This window comes from Equus caballus, chromosome 19, assembly GCF_041296265.1.
Source record: "Equus caballus isolate H_3958 breed thoroughbred chromosome 19, TB-T2T, whole genome shotgun sequence".
Taxonomy (NCBI): Eukaryota; Metazoa; Chordata; class Mammalia; order Perissodactyla; family Equidae; genus Equus; species Equus caballus.
The window spans coordinates 20,811,889-20,838,105 of NC_091702.1; the positions used below are offsets into that span (position 1 = coordinate 20,811,889).

The window sequence follows — 26,217 nt, forward strand, 5'->3', positions numbered from 1 at the left end:
CCGGGCGGGGCGGCGCGCAGGCAGCTGGCGGGGCGGGCCTCGGGCTGGAGGCCCCACGGGGGCGGGGGGCAGCCCCGGCGAGCAGGGCCCACCCCGGGGGCGCTGCAGGGCGGCCGCCACCCGGCTGCCTCCGGGGCGGAGCGGCCCAGCTGCGCCCCGCGGGGGGAGGGTCGCCCGCGCCTGACCTCGGGCGGCGGCGCTCCGCCGGCGGGCCCCGCCCCCGCCCCCGCCCCGGCCCAGCCGGCTGCTGGGGTCGCGCACAGTGCACCGCGCGGCCGCCCTGCCCCCTCTCCCCTGGCGCGCGGCGGCCGAGCGGCCAGGGCGCCCCCGGGTCTGGCCCGTCACCACAGAGCAGCGGGTGGGGCGGGGGCGGGGCGGTGGCGGCCCCAGACAGCCGGCTGGGCGACTCGAGGAAGGAAGGCGGGCGGGTGGCGGTGGGGGTGGGGTGGGGAGGGAACATCCTGTCTGCGCCGAGCGCACCGCAGACAGCGCCGCGCGCCAGCCGCCCAGACGGCGCGCGGGGCCAGGAGCGCCGGGCGCGCGCCTGGGGGAGGGGCGCGCGCGCGAGCCGCCGGGGCGGGGGGAGCCCGGAGGAGCCACCATAGGCCAGACGGCGCGCGCCTCCCTGAGGGACGGCGAGCTTCGAGGCCACGGCGGCGGCGGCGACGCCGGCGGGCCCGCGCGCGCGGGGTCGTCGCTGGCTCCGGGCCCCGCCCCTCCCCCTCCCCGCCGCCCTCGCTCTCCCCCGGGCGGCCGGAGACGGCGGCGGCGTCTGCGGGAAGCCGTGTGTCTCCGCAGTGACGTGGGCGGGCCGAGGGCTCGGTGACGTCAGAGGGCTGTGTGTAGCGATGTGTGTGGGGTTCGGAGCGGCGCCGGCACAGGCGAAGGGAGCGGGCGAGCGGCGGCGGCGGCGGCGGGCACAGGTGCGGCCCGCGCTCGCGGGGGGGGGTCGCGGCTGGAGGAAGGGGGCGCGCGGCCCCCCGGAGCCCGACGGCGGCGCCGGGGGGAGTGAGGAGTTAACAAAGCTCGTCGAGCTTGCCGGGCGCCGAGGCCGGAGTCGGGGGTCCGGATGCGCGGGTCCCGGGTGGGGTCGGGGCCGCGGGGGGCGCGGGGCGGGGGGCGCGGGGCGGGGGGCCTGCGGCGGATGCTGCCTCGCTGACCGGGGGCGGTAGGCGCGGGCAGGGGAAGGGCGCTGCACTTGACCCGAGCCGTCGGGACCCGGAGAGCCGGCCGCCCATCGCCGCCTCCCCCACCCCCGGCGCCGGGCTGCGCTCCGTGGGGATGCCCCCAGCTCGCCCGGTCGCCCGGCGGCGCGGGATCCCGGCTCGGCGCCCCACCCGCCCGCCAACCCCTCTCCCTTCTGGCCCCGGGCGGGCGGCGGAGGTGCCGCCCTCGGGGTGCTGGGGTAACACCCGAAAACTTCCCGGGGAGAGGGTGCGCGGGGGATTTCCACCGTCCCCGCCGCGGCCCCCGCAGTGGGGCCGTGTTGGGAGGGCACTTGGGGCTGTCGTGAGATCGCGGGTGGGGGTTGGGGGGTTCCTCTTCCTCCACTTCCCACTACCCCCTTGCACACTTCAAGGCGTCCAGGGTCCCCTGTGGTCCACTTCTCCCTCCCCCCTGGGGTTTGAGATGGGCGGGTGGCTTGGCGTGGGCCGAGGATTCCAGGGTTTGGGGGGCTTCCCCATTCTCGGTCATTCCTCCTGCCCTCTTCCTTGGCCTGCGTTGGCTGAGGTGTTCCTGTGGTGGGCGAAAGTCAGTGCGTTGGCTACTGGCCTTGGTCCTTAACCCTTTGGGTCTGTTTTAAGGTAAATTGTTGGGAGTTTGGGAGGCAAAAATTTCTATTTATTGGATTTCTTTTGGATTTTTCTCTCAACAAGGAAGTGGAAGAAGAATCTTTTCTTTTTCCCTCTTCCTCCATTTGCATTCTTTGTGAGGTCTGTCTGCCTTGTGCTTTTTGTCCCGGATTCGTCTTGTTCAAGGATGGAGATTCCCAGGAGGGGAGTCTATAGCTTTTGGCTTCCATGAAGCAAATTCGCTAAGCTTTTAAAGGGAAAGTTAATTTTTGCCTACAGTCATTCTAAAAAAATAGCATAAACTGACGCACTTCAGATTGTAACTTAGTTACCTATGGTAGATATGTTAACTCCTATCTGAATTTTTTGCATGAAACTGGTGTTTTTTTTTAATTAGATGAAGTACTAGATTATTTTAGTTAAAATGGCATAACTGAGGAAGCCTCTAGTACTGAGTTTTGGGTGAGATGATCTGTTTTAAGTTTCTTCCTATTCTGAGTTGGAGTAACCCTCTCCCTTTTGAGGGGATGTTATTGCTCCTTTTACCCATTCTCCAAATTGCTTTCCTATTTAGATGAAGGTTCTTTTAGTTAGCTGGCGTTAGATTTAAAAAAATCACTCAAGTGTCACCTTTGGTAAAGTGAACTCAGTTTAAGATTAAGAAACTAGTTTCAAACTGACCTTTAGGCCTCTGGAGCAAATCCAAATGTAACTCTTCTCCCAACCCCCTTCTCTTCCAGATTAATTAAAAGAAGAATGAACAGTAATCCTTGAAGATACCTGGGCAGTTTTTCTTTAGGTATCATTTTTAACTGTAGAAGTTCAAGCGGAGTCAGAGGCTCTTCTTACTGGTGTGAAGATTTATACAAGTCTTCAGATTGTTGACACAGACCAACCAATCGTCATTTTTTGAGAAGATACTGTTTTTTTCTTTTTCTGGTGTCCTTCGTGCCAAAAATTAAATTTGGGTGCATCATTTTGACTTGTGTTTGTGTCTAGGTTTTATGACACAAGTAGTCGCATAAACTTTTCACGTGTTTTGCTTAAAACCAAACCGTGGCATTGAACCTGGACATCTTGAATTGAGAGAACTGGTAACTTTATTTTAATAAACATATCCGAAGATTTAAAAAAAGAAAGACTTCCTCAGAGGTGTGCCTCTTAAAATTATATTCTTTATTGTTAGAGACAAAACAAGAAATTTTTAACACTGGCAGTGAAATTATACTAGAGTATAAGCAGAACCAAAACAAAGTTGCAAGATCTATTGAGTAGTTTAGGGAGATCTCTCTTTGGAAATTTAAGTTTTCTAGAGAGTAAGTTATCGTAAGTGTTGGTATATATTGCTTTTCTCTTTTTAAATAAGCAGCTAAATAACAATGCAAATCTCAGACTTACTTATTTAACAACAGTTTTTAGCAATGGAAAATCTACAGACAAATTTCCCCTTGGTTCAGGGCTCAAATAAAAAACTGAATGGGATGGGAGATGATGGCAGCCCTCCAGTGAAAAAAATGATGACAGACATTCATGCAAATGGAAAAATGATGGTAAACAAGATGCCAACAGTAAAGAAGGAACACTTGGATGACTATGAAGCGCCGATGGAAACTGATGGAGAGCATGTCAAGCGAACCTGTGCCTCTGTGCCTGAACCTTTACATTTAAATCCCAGTTTGAAACACACTTTGGCACAATTCCATTTAAGTAGTCAGAGCTCTCTGGGTGGACCAGCAGCATTTTCTGCTCGGTATTCCCAAGAAAGCATGTCACCTACTGTATTTCTGCCTCTACCATCTCCTCAGGTTCTTCCTGGTCCACTGCTCATCCCTTCTGATAGCTCCACAGAACTCACTCAGACTCTGTTGGAAGGGGAGTCTATTTCTTGTTTTCAGGTTGGAGGAGAAAAGAGACTCTGTTTGCCCCAAGTCTTAAATTCTGTTCTCCGAGAATTTTCGCTCCAGCAAATAAATACCGTGTGTGACGAATTGTACATCTATTGTTCAAGGTGTACTTCCGACCAGCTTCATATCTTAAAGGTTCTGGGAATACTTCCATTCAATGCCCCGTCCTGTGGGCTGATCACATTAACTGATGCACAAAGACTATGTAATGCTTTATTACGGCCACGTACTTTTCCTCAAAATGGCAGCATACTTCCTGCTAAAAACTCATTGGCCCAGTTAAAGGAAACTGGCAGTGCCTTTGAAGTGGAACATGAATGCTTGGGCAAATGTCAGGGTCTCTTTGCACCCCAGTTTTATGTTCAGCCTGATGCTCCATGTATTCAGTGTCTGGAGTGCTGTGGAATGTTTGCGCCCCAGACATTTGTGATGCATTCTCACAGATCACCTGACAAAAGGACTTGCCACTGGGGCTTTGAATCAGCCAAATGGCATTGCTATCTTCATGTGAACCAAAAATACCTAGGGACACCTGAAGAAAAGAAACTGAAGAAAATTTTAGAAGAAATGAAGGAGAAATTTAGCGTGAGAAATGGAAAGAGAACTCAATCTAAGGCAAGTTTCTTTTTTTAAATAGCAATTTTGAATAACTGTAATGATTTCCTTTGAAATCAAAAGTCTGTGTTTAGAATATAAGCTAACCTGTGTGTCGTTAAGAAACTTCATGCAACAACAGCAAAAAATACTGATGTATGTAATGTATTTGTTTAACACATTTTAGGATATAAAGTGCTTTCCTGTGTGTGTTCTCATTTGAATCTTCCAAACAACCTAGTGAGAGAAGTAGAATTATTCCCTTTTTACAGATAAAGAGAATGAGGCTCAGAGAGATCAAGTGGCTTTCCCAAGATTACATAGCCAGGGAGTGGAGGATTTGGGGCTTCTTTCTCAAGTCATGTCCTCTTTCTTTTTCACACATCCTGCTTTTTGATGACTTAATCTCTTGTTTTCCTAGGACTCAAGATAATTTACACTTTGGTGTTATCTCCATTTGCAAATGGTATAATAGCTAGCCAAAACAGTTCTGGTGGTGGGCCCCATACAGCATTTTTCAAAGGTACATCTAGGATTTCTGACTTTGTTTCTGTACTTGGATATTTGGGCTTGATCAATGTTAGAAACAAATGGAAAAAACAGATTTATCTGAAGAATTTGTGATTCTTTTAAAGAAAGGAATACTTACGGCCAGCCCTGTGGCCAAGTGGTTAAATTCGTGCTCCGCTTCAGTGGCCCAGAGTTTCGCTGGTTCGGATCCTGGGCGCGGACGTGGCACCGCTCATCAGGCCGAGTTGAGGTGACGTCCCACATGCCACAACTAGAAGGACTCACAACTAGAATGTACAACTATTTGCTGGGTGGCTTTAGGGAGAAGAAGAGAAAAAAAAAAAGATTGGCAACAGATGTTAGCTCAGGACCAATCTTGGGGGAAAAAAAGGAATAATTAAAAACAACAGCTAGAATAAAGAAAAGATTATTTTAGACTAAATAAATGTTAGTATAAAAACCTATTAGCAAAGAGATCTTAAACTTATTATTTTTCCCACTTTATTGTCTGGTAGGCTAAACTAATATCATTCTAAGAGTTTGAATGCCTGGGTACTAGATGTGATTTGGGTTATTAAATATTCGGTTTGTTGATCTGGTTTTTAAATATACCTTCCCACTTGATTAAAATTATAATAGGTAACACTAAGTGTTTAAAATGTGGCAAGCATTGTTCTCGAGCAGTTTTACATGTATAATTTTATCTTGATTCACACAACAAAAGATTGACCATCTTAAGACTCTGATTTTTCCACTGTTAGTTTTTATTCCTTGAAATAATCTCTGCCCTTTCTACTTCGCAGGAGAAATGAGTAAAGTGTATTAAATGACTGAAGGTTATTCCCAGCAACATTAGAGCTTGGGCTGGAACCTAAGATTTGGTGTCCCATGCTTTATTATGGTGCCTTTACGGTTTTGAGGGACATTTATTTACAGTGTAGTTTAAGACAGTGATTTATTTGCTTCTGAAGCCCAGTGAAGATCCTTTTAGACTCTTAATTCAGAGTGGTTTGCTACTTGCTGCTTCCAAAGGGTCAGCACTTCTTTGAAATTCCTTGCCTGTGGCTACTAGATAAGTTTATATTGTTCAGGTGCAGTTACTAACTGATTTTGGAGCAGGATTGGCTTCAAACCAGTTCTCAAATTGCTAGACTGGGTTACAGATGGACTGGTCCCATGCTGAAGCTTGTGCTTAGAGATTATCTATATTATCAAAATGTGGAATGCCACTTTTGATATTTATATTTTGCCTTAAGCTAATTAGGGGCTCTACTTTACATGTCCATAGGTGGCCACATTATTTGCCAGATACTCTTGCTCCAGTCTTCATTGCTGTGACAGCATTTTTGGGATAAACTACTTTGCCTAATATTCCTGCTCTGTGTTTGCGAGAAAAAAATATCTGAGAACCATGATAAAGGTTGAAAAAAAAAGATGAATTTACTTAACTGAAACCCAATGTGCTAGGGTTTGGTTAAAATTGAAACCATCCTTCATCTGGATGTAGTCCTTTATTGTCTCAGAACTTAATTTGAATTCATTTTTTATTTGTGAAAGGTGTGAGATTTTTTTCCATCTTTTTGCTGTGTTGTTTTTTGCGGTATTTGCTAGTGTTTCTGGTGTATTTTGGTGTTGTTTCCAATTTTATGTGACTTTTGAGCAATATAAGGGAATTTAAGAAAATTTCAGCAAACATTTAAGAAATGTTTTTTTGGTTTCATGTGTAATACATGCTTGAGTAGTCGTTTTATTACTTGCCACTTCACATTTTAAAAATTTACTCCTCAAAACTTTGTGAGGTGGTTCTTTTTTGAAGGTCTGTGAACAGGGTTTCCCAGATGGGTCACATGCTCCCGGTTGTATAACTGGTAGTGGTAGAATCAGGAGTTGAAGGCAGGCCTTCTTACTTGAAGTCTAGTCATTTTCACTGCTTTTCCTTAAAGCAAACTTAGTAGCATAAACTGAATTTTGAGAAACAGTAACTTTTCTTATCAACTTACCTTAATATAATGGTTCTTAAACTCTGTATTAACTTGTCTATAGACGAAGGTAATTAACTGGGAAGGGGGCAAGAAGATGGTCCTAGACTGGGGAACATTTTTCATTATCTTCTGTGAGTCAGGGAGTTGGTTGCCAAACCAATAGACCCAGAGCACACTCGTTTAAAAAACTCAACAGGCCTCTTTTTAGTTAAATAAAAGAATATACTAAATATATTAACCTCTTATATAAAGGATGTTATGTTTAGTGTGAATACTAATGTAATTGGATGTGTTTATATAGTTAATGTAGTCAGAGTATTGTTTTTGGACTGAAAAAACCCCCTGAAACTCAGTAGGCAGTTGTTTGGAATGTAGCAAGTGTTAAATTATTTCTAAGGATGGAAGTCATATTAGTAATGATCGCTAAACTATTTGCATAGCTAATAGCTATATTTAATTTGCATAGTTTGTTAGCTATATATAGATGGGAGAAGTGAGTGGTGTAAGGTCAGCGTTCTAAATGAAGAACTGACTCTATTCTTTGTAGAAACTGAAGGTATACCTTGAACTCTTTCTTACTAAGATCACCACAAGAAGTACATTTGATTTTACATCTGCCTAGGTTATTTTGCAAAATGATGATACCAAACTGTTTATATTTTCATATTGTTTAAGCTTTTTGTGCTTATTATTAGAAAAATGGTTATTGTATTTTACAGTGCACAAATAGATGAAAGAGTGTTGTATTTCTGATTCTTTCTAAATCTTCAGTGGTATTATTTATTTTATCTAATTCTGATTTTGTTGAATGCTATGTTTCTGTCTATGAAAAAAAGTTGCCAAGCAAAGTGATCATTTGCAAATAAAATTTGAAGAGTGATGTTTACTTAAGATTATGTTCAAACACATTAGAAAAGCCCATTTGTAGACAATTGATAAGATAATTATAGGAGATTCTTTACTGTTACAGCATGTGGCTGACAATCTCTACTGAGTTAAAGATGGTGTATGCCCTTATATTTTTTTAAAAATTAAAATTCAGATTTCTAACATTCAGACTTGACTACTCTTAGTAAGTAAAACGATATCATTTTTACTCTGTTTAGGAAAACCCCCTATAGATTATCTATGATGCAAATAGATGACCTAAACATATCAAGTTAAAGATTTTTCCCTCTTAAAGCCTATTGAACAAATCACTATTTTTAGTTTTGCATTTTCCTTTCAGTTCATCATTTATGCAGAGGTAATTGAAGTAATAATAATAGTACAAAAATTTCTTCCCTCTTGTAAGCTTTTATGCTTTTATTTAGGAAATGTCTTTCTTAGTACAAACCTAGATGAGGAAAGGAAATACATTATAGAGAATGGGCAACTACAAAGAGTAGTGTTGGGACAAGATGTGTTCCAGTAATGATAGTGGTAGATTTGATGTAATTTGTTACATCACTGGTATAGTTTGTGTTTTGTGATTAGCATAAATTTTGATCTAGTGGGGATAAGATCAGAATCAAATGAAGTATTTGTGCTCATATGAGGGACCAGTATGAATATTTTTGTCTGACTTTCTAAAATTAATAACTGTCTTCATGAGTTTAGAGACTGTCTTTCTCTTATTTTCCCAGAAGGTAGTTTAGTGCCTGGCATGTCAAAGGCAGTCGGTGAAATCTTTTTTTTTAAACTAAATACATTTTTGAAAAACACTACATTATGTTTTAGAATATTTGGAATTTTTTGAAAAATGATGCTTTAACCTTTAATAAATGCTTATAATTTGCAAATAAGCTGTTGAATAAGATAACTGGTCACATGAGAGAATGGATGTGAAAGCATTTTGGAAGTTAAGAGACTGGAAATATAGGATAGCACTTCAAACTCTTATTGAAATATTTACTAATATGTATTTGGGGATTTTTCCTTTCCCCCAAAATCTTGACTTATCTAGAATTATGTGAAGATATTTCAAAGACAAATAAGATAACTGAGTATTGGGTTCAAATGTATCTCACTCTTAGTTGGTTGTACAAAACAACTAATTATAGCAATGAGTAACTATACTGGTTGGATATTTGTTTACTTACTAAAATGAAGCATACAGGAAGAAAGTGTCAAACAGGTTTGTTTTAAGAATTGCGAGGGCATTTCAATCAAATCTTTAGAATAGCTTTGGGAATAGTGCCCCCTTATGGTTTAGGAAATACACAATCTATATTCATTTTTACCATTAAAAAATGGTAAAAAACTTAAAAATGTTAACATTTTTTAAAGACTTATGATAAAAAAACTTAGAAATTTATCCTTTTGGACTGAGAAATGGGAAAAAATTAAGAAACTTCAAGGAGGAAAGGAAAAGGGTAGGCCTGAAGCAGTGTGTGGTTAGCCTGTAGTGTTCTCTTAGCTGTGCATACATTATAACTTATGTCACTGCGAGAACAGGAAGTAATCAAGAATTTGGTTAATTTCCATCCTTTTAGAATGCTGGGAGTGGGAAATGGCTGTGGAGCAGAACTCAGCTTGGTCAAGTAAAGAGGTAGAACTAGTTTGGGAATAGCTTTGGTAATGGCTTGAACCAGTATTTTGTCCACATATAGAGTTTGGTCTATTGAGGGTTCATATAGATAAAATAATTGAAGGATTTTGTTAGACTACAAAAAGCAAAAAGAATATATAATTAAACCATAAACCTTTTTTTAGGGTGTGGTTTGCTTCAATCACTAAATGTAAAATATTATAGCACATGCTAGGCAGAAAGAGAAATCAGTAGGAAAGACAGAAAATTAATTTAAAGCTCATTTTGATTTCTAGACTTAGAAGTGGGTCACAGAAATATGTATCTAATGACTAGATGGAGGCCCCTCAGGGCAGGAATTCACCTAGTTTTCTAATCCAGAATGTGGTAGATGCTTAATAAAGGTTTGGATAACTGAATGAAAAGTCTTAGTGACCCTATACAGTTACCAGTGATTTTTGAGGAGGAAAACAGATTTAGTTTTAAAGCAAAGTAACATTTTGTCTTTATTTGTGGTGGTCAGTTTATTTTGAGATTTCAAATAGCATTTAAAGTACATATTTTGTTTATCTTATGGCGATAAGGAATAAAAAAGTTTAAGAAACTTAAAAAAACCATTTTGGTAAATAATACTAGAACTGTTATTCCATGTTAAAAAAGTTTTTTGGTGTGATTATGAAAGCAATTTAGGCCCCTTGTAGTAAATCCTAAAAGAGTGCAAAGAAGAAGACAAAATTTCCTCATAATTTCACCATGAAGTGATAATTACCGTTGGAGTTTATTCCTTTACAAATGTGATGCTTTGTACATTATATTTGCATGTAATGTATTTGCATGCAAAAGCATCTGTAGAGTGCACAAGTGTTAATTAATGCAGGGCTAGTTGTTGAAGTAATACTTGTGGACCAATTTTAAGACAGGTCACTTAGAGCATTTTCAAATTGCAGTCTGTCACACATGTCTCATCTGGGGTTCCACGAGAGGAGAATGAAGCCCTACAGAAGATGATTTGAGTGATGGTTTTGTCAGTTCTTCTGAGGATGGTGTATAGTACCATTCTTAATGCTTTGGAGAGAACTTAATTCATTGTGTGCAATGGCTGCCTTGGGGCAGTTGGGCTCTTGAGAACCCCAGTTGAGAAGGGCCTGGAGGGTCATGAAGTCAATTTAGTGGGTCACAAGCATTTAAAAAAACATAAAATGGAGTAAAATAAAACTAGAGTACATTGTACATAGTAAAATTAATCTGCATTTTGATGTTGTGAATTTACTTTAGTTGAAGGCCAAAATAATCTGAGATCAGCATTTTTTTAAAGCATACATGCTGAAATGGGATACAAAAGCAAAGCCTTAGATTCATACAGATTAAAACTTTTGACAAGTATTTTAGTGAGAAGATGTATATGACCTGGAGATTTCCAGGTAATTGCAACATTAAATGGATAGGACACCGTAGAATTCCAGTATAAAAAAGTTATTTTTAAAAGTCCCAGGAATTGACAGGCTTTTTTTCAGTTTGTTCCTTTTCCTTCAAGTTGTAAAGGGAGTGATTGTCACACTACTGACTTCACATGGCTTTGTTTCCATGAAGGACATGAGTTAGTAGTTGCACATTATAAGAACGTGAGCCTTTGCTTTTTCCTGTGAACATTTCTAAGCACTTTAAACTTAAAATTGGCTTTGTGAGGTAGGTGGCATGATCTTTCAGTGTGGGAGCGTTGCTGTAACTCCTGAAGGTCTGTCTTTGATAAGCTGGTGGAGGTGCTTAGATCATATTGTTCGAGTTTTGCATTAGGTTGATTAATTCTAATAATTACGATGAAGTGAAGCAGAAGACTTAAGCCTTAAAATCGCTTAAGTAGCTATTTGCTGCCATGTAACAACACTATTCCTGTTCAGTCGTTGAAACCCTTGTTCACAACATATTGGAAGTTTTGAGGAAACCTGATACTGTACTGAGAGATTGAGTTTCTTTCAGTGAGTGTTGTTGGCAGCTGTCTGGTAGGGTGTCTTTTGTGTCCGTCTGAAATCATTGACCACTTGAATGTCTTAGTGTTATACACAGGAAAAAGACTCTGACAGGTACATTCACTTTATACCTAAGGAGTTATTGCTTAACTATGTATTCAGTTACGTGTTTTGTAAGGTTGCTAAGGGTTTATATGTTGGGCTCGTACAAAGTAATGTGTATTTGATGTGCATTATATTTTATTTCTTGTGTAAGCACACCAGTAGTGAGATACACTGTTAAGTTTACCAAGCTGCTAATCCTTCGTATGCTTACTGTCTTATGAAGACCAAAATGTAAAAATTAATCTTTATCCTTCATAGCACTTTCTAAATTCTGGTTTTTTTTGGTTGAGGAAGATTGTTCCAGAGCTAACATTGGTGCCAGTCTTCCTCTGTTTTGTATGTAGGATGCTGCCGCTGTGTGACTTGAGGAGTGTATAGGTCCCTGCCCAGGATCCGAACCTGTGAACCCAACCACTGCGCCGCTGTGCTGGCCCATAAATTCGATTTTTAGGAATAGTTTTTCCACTATTTTAAAGATTTAATTCTGATTTTTGGGGGGATTTTGGAAATCCCGCCGATATTTTGAGGCATTGTCTTGATTTCTTTAGTTCATCAGTGTTTGTCGTTAGGACTTAATTAAGGATCATAATATTAATCTGATACTGTAATAAAAAACTAGATTGCCACCTAAAAGCAAAATTTATTATTGCAGATAAGTCTAGTAATTTTAAAGAGTTTTAATTTTTTTTTTCTTTTAATGCAATTGGGATATTTGTATGTGAATAGTGCTGAGGGGGTGGAATTGCTTTTATATCTAGAAAATGGTAACAAAAATGCCTACTGGTTTTTTGGTAAATGAAATCAAGTTCTTTAAATTATTTGTCATTGTGAGACTAATAAGCATTTTACTACCAAAATACAATGGTTCTTTATTAGGAAAGGGTCGTGTTTATATAACACAGTAAGTTGAAATTTAGAGAAAATTTCATAAAACATTTCCTAATTTTTTAAGCAGGAAATTATTATTTTGGTTTAACCTCATTTTAAATAACTTATTTAAATTTTAAATAACCTAATTATTTAAAATTAAGTCTTCTATGCATTTTGGGATTGTTTAAATTTTGCTTTCGTAGACATTATTTGTTGCTTTATGACTTTGAGAAGGAAGCTTTGGAATGCAATAATATATGTGAAGTTTTTCTGATGTGTTTCAGATGAGGATGCCATCTGTTGATTTTGTGGTAGATAATGGTGGGGAAGTTGGGTAATAAAAGCATTTTAAAATGTTAAGGCTCTAACTTAAGCTACTAAGTCATCTACATCTCTCCTTTTCCAAGTAATGTAATGTATTTAATTTTAATGTTTAAATACACAAAGGCGATAAAATTATTTTATTGGAAGGTAAGATAAGAGACAATAGATGCTTATATCATGGTGTCTTATTTTTATTCCCAATCAGTAGTTAGCGTTACTGCTGTGCCATTTAATTATATTGTTCTGTTTTTGAAAACCTAATTTGTATGTTGACACAAATGCAGAATGGATGAGAAAATCTGGCATGCCTGTGAGTGTTCTGTTGTATAATAATGTGCTTTTCTTAATTGTTTTTAACACACAGGATAATTTGTTATAAATGTGTTTGTGGCTTACCACAGTGTATTAGGTAAAATTAACCCACAGCATTTTGTCATGGTTATGTTGTGCATTTCCCCGTCATTTATATTATTTGATTTGTATATCTGATCTCTAAAAACACATTCCAGAGACTGTTGGGCTTCTTTGGTACTTCATGGAGTAGAAGGATATTGGATGTGAAAGAGACTATCTTGTGAGTTTTGTGGTAGCTGAGTAACCTTTTAAAAAGTCACCCTGGGAATTAGTGAGCCACGCTGTCATTCAGAATTCATTCAGCAAATATTTGTTGAGTCCCTACTGTATGCCAGGCATGGTGCTAGTACTGAAAATACAAAAGTTAATATAGTCCTTGACTTCAGCCTCCTGTTCAAGCAGAGGCTGGGTAGCCACTTGTAAGGGATTTCAATCGGGGATTTCAGACATTGGCCAGGGGACTGCACTAGGTGATCTGTAAGGAAGGTTTATTGTAGAACTACTCGTCTGTGACTGTTAGTGGGATGGTGCAAGAATAAGAAATAAAGGACAGAAACTAGAGAAGAATGGATGTTGAAAAATAAATGAAAGTGCTAGCAATTAAGGTGGCATCTGAAGTTTAGAGACATCATAGAAATAAAGATGCACTGAGTTTGGATCATGAATAAAAGTAAAACTTAAGCTGTAGAGTTTTGAAATGAACTTAATAATGAAAATTAAGTCACATTTCAAGTCAAGATCTTCAGCTGAAGAAGTTTAGAATTTGCTGTTCTGAAGATTTGAGATTCTAGATCTCCATAATAGGAAAAACTTGAATATGTAAATCAATTTTAGTAATTTTAATTTAAAAATTCTGGAACAGTTGATTTCTTGGGCAGTACATCCAGAATTGTTTCAGATATAAAACTGATTTAAAGTGGAGCTTTATTTTCTAAATAATGAGCTTAACAAATGACTTCTAGAAAAGAAATTCTCATTTAATTCAAGCTGATTTTATATTTCATTGATTTGTTACAGTGAGCTTATCCATGCTCATTAATACCTCTTAGCATACACTGTTGGGGTGAAAAATGTTCTGCCTAAGTGAATTTGCTAGATAACAAAGCTCTTTTCAGCGCTGTGTTTTTTAAAACTAACCTTTTTCGTGAATTCTAAAATGTCTTAGTTTTCAGTCTTTCTAAGTGATATATAGTATGGTGCATTTGTATATGATATACTGTTTATATATGGTATAAATATAGAACATAGTTTAACTGTGTCATGTTGACTCAAGACTTCCTCTTTTTCTCCCCAGATCCCCCCAGTACATAGTTATATATTTTAGTTGTGGGTCCTTCTAGTTGTTCAAGACTTCTTAAACATCAATTACTATACTCTGTTGTGATGAGGGTAGGGGACAGTTGAGACATATTAAATTATTTGCCCTGGCCTATGATAGTCCTCCAATTGTCTTGCTTTTTGAATCAGTTTTTGTGTTTGTGTCTTGTAATTCTCTCTCCTTAGGCTGTCAGCTGTCACCTGGCATCTATCATTTACTATTTCTGTTGCCTGCAGTTAGTTCCCTTTCTAATTTACTGGTAGAACTAAACTGTAGGCTTAGAAACTACGTAAACAAGTGATTGGTTTATTTTATAAATAAGCAGTTGATTTTGCCTCAGATTCTGAACTTCTATAGAAGATTTGATCAGGAATGTGAGGTTTTAGAAACAATGCTGCTCTTATATACAGTCTGGAGGCCCTCACTGAATACTCAACTCTTAAATCCTTTCAGAATATTATTTTCCCTATAAGCTGTGGTCTTGTTAGTCTTTCAAATTCCTTTCCCAGTAATTTTTAACAAAAATGTTGATTTCCCACCATTGCAAGTTACTGTATTTTTATTTTTGGCTTTTAATTGGCCTTAAATCATCTCCTGATTGATCAAGTTGTGTAATGTGTGCTCCAAAAGCTGTTGCTTTTCCATTTTCAGCCCATTTTGTTGGGTCAGGGGATTACTTTTCAGGCCTCTCCTGAGTTTCTTCATCCTTATTGGTTTCCTCCATTAGCATGATCTCCTTAATTAAACCATGGACAGAGTATAAATTGATTTTGCTTTAATCACAACTGCTTAGCATCTGGAGATCTGTTTCTGTTCCATTTTACCTAGTTTCTTGGTCCTGAACTGGAATTTTGGGACATCAGATGACATAGTTTTCCTATTCCCTGAGTGTGGAGTAGTAATCAGATGAGGATGTCATTCCCTACACACTTACCTACTTGTAGAAGGGAGTGGAGCCTTTCAGAGACGGGGTCACGGTGCTTTAAGGAAAGACTACTACCTTCTTAGAAGGTGACTCTTAAATAATGTAACTCTTCTTTATTAGTCAGGGTTCTCCACAGGCACCCTGTGCCCTCATCAAATTGACACATAAAATTAACCATCACATCTTCCCTCAGTAAACTTTTTCCCTTGTACATTTTTCTACAGATAGATGCACCATCAGGAATGGAATTGCAGTCATGGTATCCTGTTATCAAGCAGGAAGGTGACCATGTTTCTCAGACACATTCATTTTTACCCAGGTGAGTGAGTGTTGGCTCGTTCATTCATTGATTCATTCAGCATCTGTATGTCAGATACTGTTCTAGTTCCTGGGAATTTATTATTTAGTTTTAGATTTTCTTGTTAATCCATGAAATGAATTATAAATTGTGTCAAATATTTGAGATAACCTTTTCTTGATGTTTCCATGTTTTTTATAGAAATAGGTAATTTCCTTTTAACCCCAAAGTAAAAAGTAAAAGTTTTGTTTTAATTTCCTTCCTTCCCTTTAAGAGGTAAACGAACTCTTTAAGAAACTTAGGAGCTTTCATAGCAACTACACCCCTCAAAATCAAGTTGTCTTCTCTTCAATAAAAATGCACCCTAGACTATAAACTTTTTATTTACTGAGTCCTAGATTTTTATCTGCTGCTGTAAATGTATATTTCCCCCAAGCGTGGTGATGAAGAGTCTCAGTCCTGTTTACATTTGCACAGTTCTACCATTCCTATTGCGTTTGAAATAAATCTTTGGGCAGTATTAAACCTGTCAGTTTTCTTAGCAGAGTACTAAATTTTCGTCCTCAGGATTCATGTGATTGGTAAAGAGGAACAATATAGATGTCCTGTATAAAGAAAATGAGTTGTAAGAGGAGGTTATTTAGAGTTTAGGGGATGATATCAGTTAAATTGTTGCATCTTTTGGCTAAAGGTTACATATGTAGATTATGGTTAACAATATGGTACTTAAATATCTAGCTCAAATTTGTCCCGTGAGTCTCTCAGATAATTTACTGAGTAATTTTATGTGAGCTTTGAGCAAAATTGGTAGTTATCCCTTCAATCTTAGTTTTGCATAATTTATTATTGCTGTTGGATCAAATATGTAGGAAGTGCTAGAGTATTTTAGGCAGGTTGCTGTGTGGCGTTTGACAGAAGAAGGACTGCCCAGTAGCTGGGGAGCATTCAGAGTGCGTGTTCTCTCCCTGAGCTCTGTAAGGAGGGCCCTGGGAGCTCCTCATTGGGCCCATGGTGAATCAGGTGATAGCCATGCAGTGTGGGACTGCATCGGCCTCACCATGACAGAGAGCAAGGGGTCCTTGCTTTGGAGGGATAGTAAGCAAGAAACTGGTCCTCCAAAGTAGCATATTGTCTGTTTTCTTTCTGGCATAGACATTGCCTAATCAGGGCCATTGAACACCTCTGCAAAGTGCTTCATGCTTTTAGTTCTCAGGCGGTTTTGAGGGAAGGAGGAGAGACTATGATTTTCTTTCCTGTGAGTATCTTTTTAGTGTTTAGAGATTATTTTTTGCAGAATAACAGAAGTTCCTCATAATTTTGCTCTTACTGTCTTAAAGTACTGACTTTTTCAAGAATTCTTTTCTATGACCTTTTTTTCTGAGTTATGTTGTCTGTTTTGGTAAAAAAAATTGTTTAACCATATAAATAGATGTAACGTATTTTGCTTTTTCCCGAATGCAGTATGTGTCTTACTTTGCCTTTCTTTGTTTTCAGCTACTACTTGTACATGTGTGATAAAGTGGTTGCTCCAAATGTGTCCCTTACTTCTGCCGTATCCCAGTCTAAGGAGGTGGCAAAGACAGAGGCAAGTAGACCTGTACCAAGACAGTCAGAGAAGCCTGAAAGTAGTGGGAAACGTCAAAAAACTGTGTCTTATCCGGATGTCTCACTGGAGGAACAAGAGAAAATGGATTTAAAAACAAGTAGAGAATTATGTGGCCGTTTAGGTAAGTATTCAGAACTTATTTTTTTAAAATCAGATATCTAATAAACACGAATATTTAGCATTTTCAAAGAGAATTTCTATTTGAGAGAATTTCCCAAATAATTGAAGCTTTTATCTTAAAAAAAATGCCACCTTTCAACTCTGAGTGACTGCTTCGAACCTCAATTGCTATATTTTCTAGAATGGTGATAGCTGTAGAGGCTTAATGAGATACTTGCATAGGCTATATGGCTTCAGACTGCAAGTGATTTTTGTCTGATTGTTTTTTCCCCTTCCTGCCTTTTATTTGCTGTCAGATTTCTTCAGAAGGTCTTTATTTTTCTTTCTAATGTGCTGTGAACTGAGAAACCATGTAACTAATAATGCTAAGAAGTATATGTAGGAGTAGTTAGGATAGGACTTGAGGAAACTTAGGCATGGAAGAAGCAAGAATTGCAATCTCATAGCTGTGGGAGCCAGGCAGATGGCGTAAATGCAGAATGATGGCTGGGTGAGTAAAAAAGTAGCTGCATAGTTACAGTGCCTTTTAAGATACTGTGGACCAAACAAGACCTGTCTGCTCAAAAGTTGTCTCTGTTACCCTCTCTAGAGCAATAGAGCTTTCCTTATAGCTTAGGTAAGTGTTGTAGTTATTCAGCTTTCTCAGAACAGTTGAAGAGTCCTCTAGTCATTTAACTGTTTGCATAGATATTTGAGATTCTTGGGGGTTTTCTGTACTTTAATTTTGAGATTTTAAAAACAATTTTCCTGGGATTTAAATGTGTAAACGATAAGTATTAATGTGCCATTATGTCCTATTTGCATTATATTTTATTTCCCAAATTAAGTGACTTTGAAAAATTGTTGATATAATTCATATAACATGAAATTTACCCTTTTAAAGTGTACAATTCAGTGGTTTTTAGTAAATTTACAAAGTTGTGCAGTGATTCCATTATTTAATTTCAGAAAATTTCATCACCCCAAAAAGAAACCCTGTAATCCATTAGAAATTACTCTCGTTTGCTCAGCCTCTGTTAACTACTAATCTATTTTCTATCTTTATGTATTTGCCTATTCTGGACATGTCATATAAAAGGGATAATATACTGTGTGGCCTTTTGTTGTCTGTCTTCTTTCACTAAGCATAATGTTTTCTCACTCCGTGTTGTAGCATGTATTAATACTTCTTTCTTTTTTATGGTTTAATAATGTTCTGTTGTATAGATGGATATACCATATTTTGTTTATTCATCAGTTGATGGACATTTGGATTGTGTCCACTTTTTGACTCTTATGAATAATGCTGCTATGAACACTTATGCACAAGTTTTAACATAGACCTATGTTTTCATTTCTCTCGAGTATATATTTAGGAGTAGAATTGCTGGGTCATATGGTAACTCTGTGTTTAGCATCTTGAGGGACTACCAAACTGTTTTCCAAAACAACAGTACCATTTTCGTTCCCACCAGCAGCTTATGAGGGTTCCAATTTCTACACATCTTTGTCAACACTTGTTATTGTCTGTCTTTTGATTATAGCCATCCTAGTTGTTATGAAGTGGTATCTTGTAGTCTCATGGTTTTGATTTGCAATTCTCCAGTGACTAATGATATTGAGTATCTTTTCATGTTTTTATTGGACATTGCAGATCTTTGGAGAAATGTCTAATTAAATCCTTTGCCTATTTTTAAATTGGGTTGTCTCTATACTATTTTTTTTTTGAGGAAGATTAGCCCTGAGCTAACACCTGCTTCCAATCTGCCTCTTTTTTTTTTTTGCTGAGGAACACTGGCCCTAAGCTGACATCTGTGCCCATCTTCCTCCACTTTATATGTGGGATGCCTGCCACAGCATGGCTTGACAAGTGGTGCCTTGTCCGCACCCGGGATCTGAACCGGTGAACCCTGGGCTGCCAAAGTGCAATGTACGCACTTAACCACTGTGCCACCGGGGCCGGCCCTGTCTCTATACTTTTGAGTTGTAAGAGTTCTTTATATATTCTGGATACTAGATCCTTATCAGATATATGATTGGCCATTCTTTCAGTTGTCTTTTCACTTTCTTGTTAGTGTCCTTTGAAGTACAAAAGTTCTGAATTTGGATGAAATCTAATTTATTTATTTTTTCAGTTGCTTACTTTAGATGTCATATCTAAGAAACCATTGCCTAATCCAAAGTCACAAAGATTTACATTTAAGAGTTTCAGCTCTGACATTTAGGTCTTTGATCTGTTTTTAGTTACTTATGGTGTGAGGTTCAGCCTTCCTTGTATGTGGGTACAGTTGCCCCAACTGTATTTGTTGAAATGCAGTTTTCTCCTGATTGAATTGTCTTGGCGCCTTTGTTGAAAACCAGTTGCCTATAAAAGTATGGGTTTATTTCTGGACTTAATCCTTATACCAGTACTACACACAGTCTTGATTTCTGTAGCTTTATCATAAGCTTTGAAATTGGGATTGTGAGTCTTCCAACTTTGTCATTCTTTTTCAAGACTGTTTTGGCAATTTTGAATTCCTTACATTTCTATATGAATTTTAGAATCAGCTTGTCAATTTTTCCCACGAAGCCTGCTGGGATTTTGATAGGGATTGTATTGAAAAAGTAGATCAGTTTGGGGAATATCACCTCTATCTTAGTTCTTTTGGGCTGCTTCACAAAAATACCGTAGACTTACACCACATTTATTTTTCACAGTTGTGGAGGCTGGAAAGCTCAAGATGAAGGTACCAGCAGATTTGGTGTCTGGCAAGGGCCTGCTTCCTTTCATAGATGAGCATTTTCTCACTGTGTTCTCACATGGTGAAAGGACAAGCTCTCGAGTCTCTTTTTATAAGAGCATAAATTATGTCAACGGGGCTCCACCCTTATGACCTAAGTACTTCCTAAAGGCGCCATCTGCTAATACCATTACATAGGGTATTAGGATTTCAACATAGAATTTTGGGGGTTACTAACATTCAGTTCATAATACCATCTTAACAATGTTAAGTCTTCCAATCCATGAATATGGGATGCCTTTCCATTTATTTATGTGTTTAATTTCTTTCAGTGATGTTTTGTAGTTTTCGTTGTACAAGTCTTGTACTAGTTTTGTTAAATTTATCCCTAAGTATTTTATTGTTTTTTATTTCATTTGTAAATGGAGTTGTTTTCTTAATTTCATTTATGGATTGTTCTAGCGACTTTTTAACGGAGTGATATTCATACTTTGTTACTTCATTTTTGCCTCTCAAAGATCCATCAATCTCAAGTAATTCTACAAGTAAAAAGAAACCTGAGTCTACCACTTGCAACTTAGTCAGAGACACAACCAAGGCGGGAATTGACCATGATGCTCTAGTTTCATCTCCGCTTCTTGTCAAAGATGTCATTTGTGACGATGATAAGGGAAAAATCATGGAAGAAGTAATGAGAACATATGTAAAACAACAAGAAAAACTGAACTCAATTTTGCAGAAGAAGCAACAACTTCAGATGGTAAAATTGTTATCTAAATGATAATCCATTATGAAAAGATACTTTTGCACATTCTTAAGAAAAGTCAAGATGAGGTGCTGCAAATGTATTTAAAATTATTCAGAGTTTTACACTCAATAAGCAGTTTTAATATACTCTAAAATTTTTAGAGAAAATGGTTTTTCAGTATAATTACTTCTATATGGAACTGATATGACAGCTGAATTTTAGATATTTTTTGTCCTATTTCTTCCTGAATTGAAATTTTTAACATGATGGAAATAAGGTAAAAATTGTATTCATTCTTTATATTACAGGAAGTTGAAATGTTGAATAGTTCAAAAGCTATGAAAGAACTGACTGAAGAACAGCAGAATTTACAGAAAGAGCTCGAATCTTTGCAGAATGAACATACTCAAAGAATGGAAGAATTTTATGTTGAACAGAAAGACTTAGAGAAAAAATTAGAGCAGGTAATGAAGCAAAAATGTACCTGTGACTCAAATTTAGAAAAAGACAAAGAGGCTGAATATGCAGCACAGGTAAGAATTACTCAGTGTGTATGATGTTGCCCTTTTAATGTGAAAATTGAAGACTTATCTATTAAAGAAATTACTTTTTGTCAAGCTCCTTGGGCTAGATTTCAAAATAAATATTTCTGTTAAATATGACTTTATGCTGTGTCATCCAAGATGATTTTTTGACCTTGATTGCTTTATTAAACTTTTATTGGGTTTCTGTAGTTTAGTTGCTCAAATTGCTAATCTCTAGCTATCTGCATATCATGTTATTTTAATGTAGCATAGGGGTTTCAAATCAACAACTTAACAAACATTCCCTGTTGCCTACTATGTTCAAAAGCACTGGAGCAAAAATGCATAGTAGCTCACAACTTGGGGAAGATGAACAAATAACTCTTAGCAGGAGCAGGCTGTGATGAGAGGTACACTAAAGCATGAGGCAGGAGGATGGGGCTCTGGGTATTCAGTTCTCCTGACCCTTTGTTTTTCCCTCAATTTAATGTCATGTTAAAGTGAGGTTATAGTACTAGATATTCAAGTGATTGTAGTATGTGTGAAATAGTTCATTTTGTAAAAAATAATTTGAAAGTAAGTCTTTGCCTTGATGTGAGGATTAAACGGAAAAACAAAACTGAATGAAAACTGACACAGTCTTTTAAATCACACAGTTGTCAGAACTGAGACAGAGATTGGACCATGCTGAGGCTGATAGGCAAGAACTCCAAGATGAACTCAGACAGGAACGAGAGGCAAGACAGAAGTTGGAGATGATGATAAAAGAGCTAAAGCTACAAATTTTGAAATCATCAAAGACTGCTAAAGAATAGAAACCTTTAAAGAGATTCATCTGTGTATTCCGGACAGGGCTTATTTTTGTTTGTTTGTTTGCTTTGGTAGTTGAATTTTGAACAACTTGTCTGCATGAGGGTCACTTGGCATTCTATCCATTTGTTGATCAGAGAAAGTGAAGAGATTATATATTAGTACATAAATTTTTACATTTTCCAAATGAATGAAAATGTATGTTTCTTTGTACTTTTTTTTTCAACCAGCTTAGTAACAATACTATATGGTTTCAACTATTAGATAATCTGCCTATATTTCTAATGCAGATTTAGCAGTTGTATACTTTTTAAAAGCTGCTTTGTGTGATGGAAAATAGTTGTGGTCAATTTTGTTATCCATATTAGACAATTTTTAGATACAATAGTGGCTTCGTATTTCAGATATATAGAGCTGCTCAAGGAGTTCAATGTCCATTTTTTTCATTAACATAATCTCCTTTCTAAGTTGATATACTCATTATTATTTGCAAAATTTGCTTTTATTTTGTTCATATTGTGGAATGAGTTTTCACCAGTTCTCTTCCTTTTAGTGTCTCCTAAGAGACATTTTGTCAAAATAGGAATTTCACTGATGAGGTTGTAGCACACCCCATGGGCATAATGGGGACGGATAACCTGCTTTGTTGTTATATACTGCTGCTAAACAACAGGAAGCAGTTGTAGTTTGTTTTTTGTTTTAAATGTGGTTATAGTTAGAAAAATTTTTTTATGTAGCAACTTCAGAAGCGGAAATAAAATGTAATAATTTTTGAACTTTTATGTTGTTAATAGTGGTGTGAAAGTATTAATGTTCTTGAGGAAAACTGATAACCATTGATGTACACCAGTTTCTATACAATCCATAATCCTCTGTACAGTTTTTATATGTAGTTATGAGTCTTACTGACATTTATATAATGGATTTGTTTTCCTTAATGGATTTATTTTCCTTTAAATTGTAAAATATTAAACACCTTGAAGGTTATTTTGGACTTTTGTATGTTTAAATGTTAAGTCTTACCAAATTTGCACGAATGGACCATTTTCAATACTACTTAATGTCAAAATCAGGAATTTAAAGTCAATTGATAGTGTATGATAGGTTAATATAGGGAAGTTTAGTTATCTGCTACTAAAAGTTTTTAGATAATATTTAGCAGACAAAGGAATTCCATAGTTTGGGGTAAGGGCAACATATTCTGCACTTTTCTTTTTTTTTTGCACAGAAAAGTCTGTCATTCTTTAATGGCAAATTTCATATTAGTTAATTCTTGGCTTAAAAGATACTAGGTAAAATTTTTGGTGTGCATTTTGTAAAGGAAGGATTCTTAAGCTACCATTAATTGACATTATTATCCCATGAATTTTATGTTTATGTTCTCACATAAGGTACTGTATGAAATTAGTTGAGAGCTAAATTTATTTTTAAAATAAATCAGCTATGGTTAAGGTTATATTCCCCACGTAGATGATAGAGACTCTAATGGTATAAAACTTCAAAAATCAGTAGGTTATCATTTAACCAGTTATTTTCATATTTTGCTTGACGGTACTTATATAGCCTAAAAGAATTCTCATACTTTACAAAGTATAGTTTCTTTTCTCTAGGGTATGATCTAAATGCGTATTTTCTATTTTCCATTTAAATTTTACTGTATTAACCCTACGACTTAATTTGTCAATTCTTGGAAACTCCTTAAGGAGGAACAAATGTTAAAAATAACATCCCCTCATAATACCTTTTTTTTAGATCTGGAGGAAAAAAAATCACAAAGACTTTTTATGATACGGTTTCATTTTAGTTGTGAATTAGTTGTGTCACAGCTAAGCTTTTTGGGAGATAAACTGAAGCTCCTATAATTTCACTTATTTTTCTAACTCACTCAAAATCTTTCTACTTATGTTACTCAGTAAATGATAAGCCAAGTTTCATCCCAAAACTTCTATAATAAATTGCCTAATCTTTGAAATATGTTATTTTAAAATTTTACGCAGTGCTTAAACACCTTTAAATTATCATAAACTCTTAATTTAGAATTGAGTAAAGAAATATTTTTTGTAGTCCTTCACATAAGGAAAACTTGCCACGTGAAAATTGTAGTCTTCATTTTCCAGAAGATACATTGATGTGCCATAGGTTTCTGTCTGACTTCCTTGGAAGTAGTTTATTAGTCAATTGTAAATATTATATCTATTCTAGTTAAAAGTAATTTTGAGTTAAACTGCACCACATAGCTCGAAAATAGAGATTTTGTAATACTTTAAAGGTGGCCTCTGCTAAAATATCTTATCCATATAAACTTATTCTTGTATTTTTTGCATGCTCATTTTGTGTGTTGGTTGCTAGCTTAAAGTTTGTTTTGATGTTAGTTTTTGTGTGCCAATTCATTAGGCAAGGAGATTTTTTCTCAGACTTCGTAGTATTGTTCTTTTCAGAAAAAAAATAAAAATATTTACTTAAAAAAGCTGCATTCAAGGAACGGCCTATCAAAAATGCTAGGGGATCTTTAGAAGGAAGAAAAGATAGAATACTAGCTTACTGGGTGATGGAAGATGTTTAATTTGGGTGATGATGGTTTCTGTACTCTAAACTTTATGAGAAAAAGGTACCAAATGTATCAAGGTAGTAAATGTAAAACCTGCTGTCATTGGGGAAGCTCTAAACCACCCTGATTTCACAGATGCAACTTGTAACACTATGAAGGGACGTGACCAACAGCGTAAGTTTGGCTTGTGCTTTAGTTTTGTAAAGCATATTTTTTTGCTTGAATTCCTGTGTCCATGAGAGTTAGGATGTTTTATGCTTCTTGAACTACTTTTATAACATATTTAATATATTACCAGTTGAGAGAGAAAATCATTTGTACATAATTGAATTAAAAACCAGTTACTAAAGTAGATGAAATAGACTGAGTACAATGATATTTGCAGGTTATCCATATATTTTAGACGTCTTGATGGAACAATTTATTTGCACATCAATGGCTTCTGTTTGAAGGAAAGTAAAGTGATAAGGAAACTCCAGTAATAGGAAACATGCTCAAGGTATTTCCCTAAAATTAATTGTAAAGCTGGTGCTGAAGGTTTTTGATCAGCTTCTAAAATTTTGTTCTCAATGACTTATGTTTTGATTGCTTAGGGAAGAATCCACATTTTTGTTTGCTCTTATGCATTTAATATGCACGACAGGACATTAAAAATTAATATAATGAAAAATTGTGCTCATACTGTACATCTATTTCTGTGCTTGGAACTACTTGTTAATAGTTTTTATTGAAGCTGTCAGCAATAAGGGACAAATTACTGCTGTATTACACATTGTGGGGTTGAATAAACAGCTTAAATTTTTTTTCTAGTATAGGATACTTCAGCATTTCCATTATTGGAAGAAATTTGTATAGGTATTCTATATTGCATCTTGTTTAAAAGGACAGTCTTTTTTTGTAAAATCTTTCCATTTTAAATGGCTTCTAAACTACGTAATGCAATTTGGAGCCTGTTTCTTTAGTAATAGAATTAAATGTCTTATATAGTGCTACTGGTTTTAAATTACAAAGCTATCAAATGTAAAAACTGAAATTTAAAATTAAGCCCAGAAAACAAAATAGTGTATTTAGTTGAATGTAAAAGAAATTTATAAGAGATTTCCTTCCATATAGATACCTCACTTGAAAATAAAGCACAGCGTACTTAAGGTAGTTCTAGCAAAAAAGTCCTACTAAAAGACTTGCTAAATATAGGACAACTTTTGGGAAATTTAGTTTGGAAGAAATAAAATAGACTTGCTTTTAACCATCCTGTTAGAAATATTTGTTTATCCTGATAATTTTAAGCCAACACAGTAGTCCTAAATTATTTCTGAATTTCTAATCTCTGAAGGCAGTAGATGAAGTATCTATTCTGCAACTCTTGAAATTGTTGACTACATTGACCATAATTCAATTTAAAATTTTGCCAATGATGTACAGTTTTATGGTTAAAATTGCTGTGGTTGGTTGCATTACATGACACACAGAACTGTCCTCTACCTCACGTGAAATAAATATTTTATATGGTTTTACTATAAAACAAGACTCATCTATTTGGTCACTTAGTTTACAAATTTTGAATTATATTTATTGAAACATGACATACTGTGCTCTTAGCTTATACCTCAATTGTATTTTGTGCTGTTTTCCATTTTCATGCCTTGTAAATAACTTGTATAGATTGTGGATTAAATTCCAAATAAAAACTTTTAATGCCAATGAAA

At 37.4% G+C, this 26,217-nt stretch overlaps 1 protein-coding gene across 1 annotated transcript; it reads left to right on the top strand.

Moving 5' to 3' along the window:
- The first annotated feature begins 592 nt into the window (after positions 1–592).
- On the top strand, positions 593–26,217 carry SKIL (SKI like proto-oncogene). The gene is made up of 7 exons (XM_023623303.2): positions 593–923; positions 2,534–4,312; positions 15,380–15,474; positions 16,948–17,180; positions 20,400–20,641; positions 20,938–21,162; positions 21,810–26,217. Exons 2-7 carry the CDS (start codon positions 3,215–3,217, stop codon positions 21,966–21,968), a joined length of 2,052 nt encoding a protein of 683 aa, XP_023479071.1. The 5' UTR covers positions 593–923; positions 2,534–3,214; the 3' UTR covers positions 21,969–26,217.

Excerpts from the sequence above, each read along its gene's own strand:
- SKIL (XM_023623303.2), top strand. The coding sequence starts at position 3,215 with ATGGAAAATCTACAGACAAATTTCCCCTTGGTTCAGGGCTCAAATAAA. Across the intron at positions 15,475-16,947 it reads ACACATTCATTTTTACCCAG|CTACTACTTGTACATGTGTG; the intron begins GTGAGTGAGTGT and ends CTTTGTTTTCAG. Across the intron at positions 20,642-20,937 it reads AGAAGCAACAACTTCAGATG|GAAGTTGAAATGTTGAATAG; the intron begins GTAAAATTGTTA and ends TTTATATTACAG.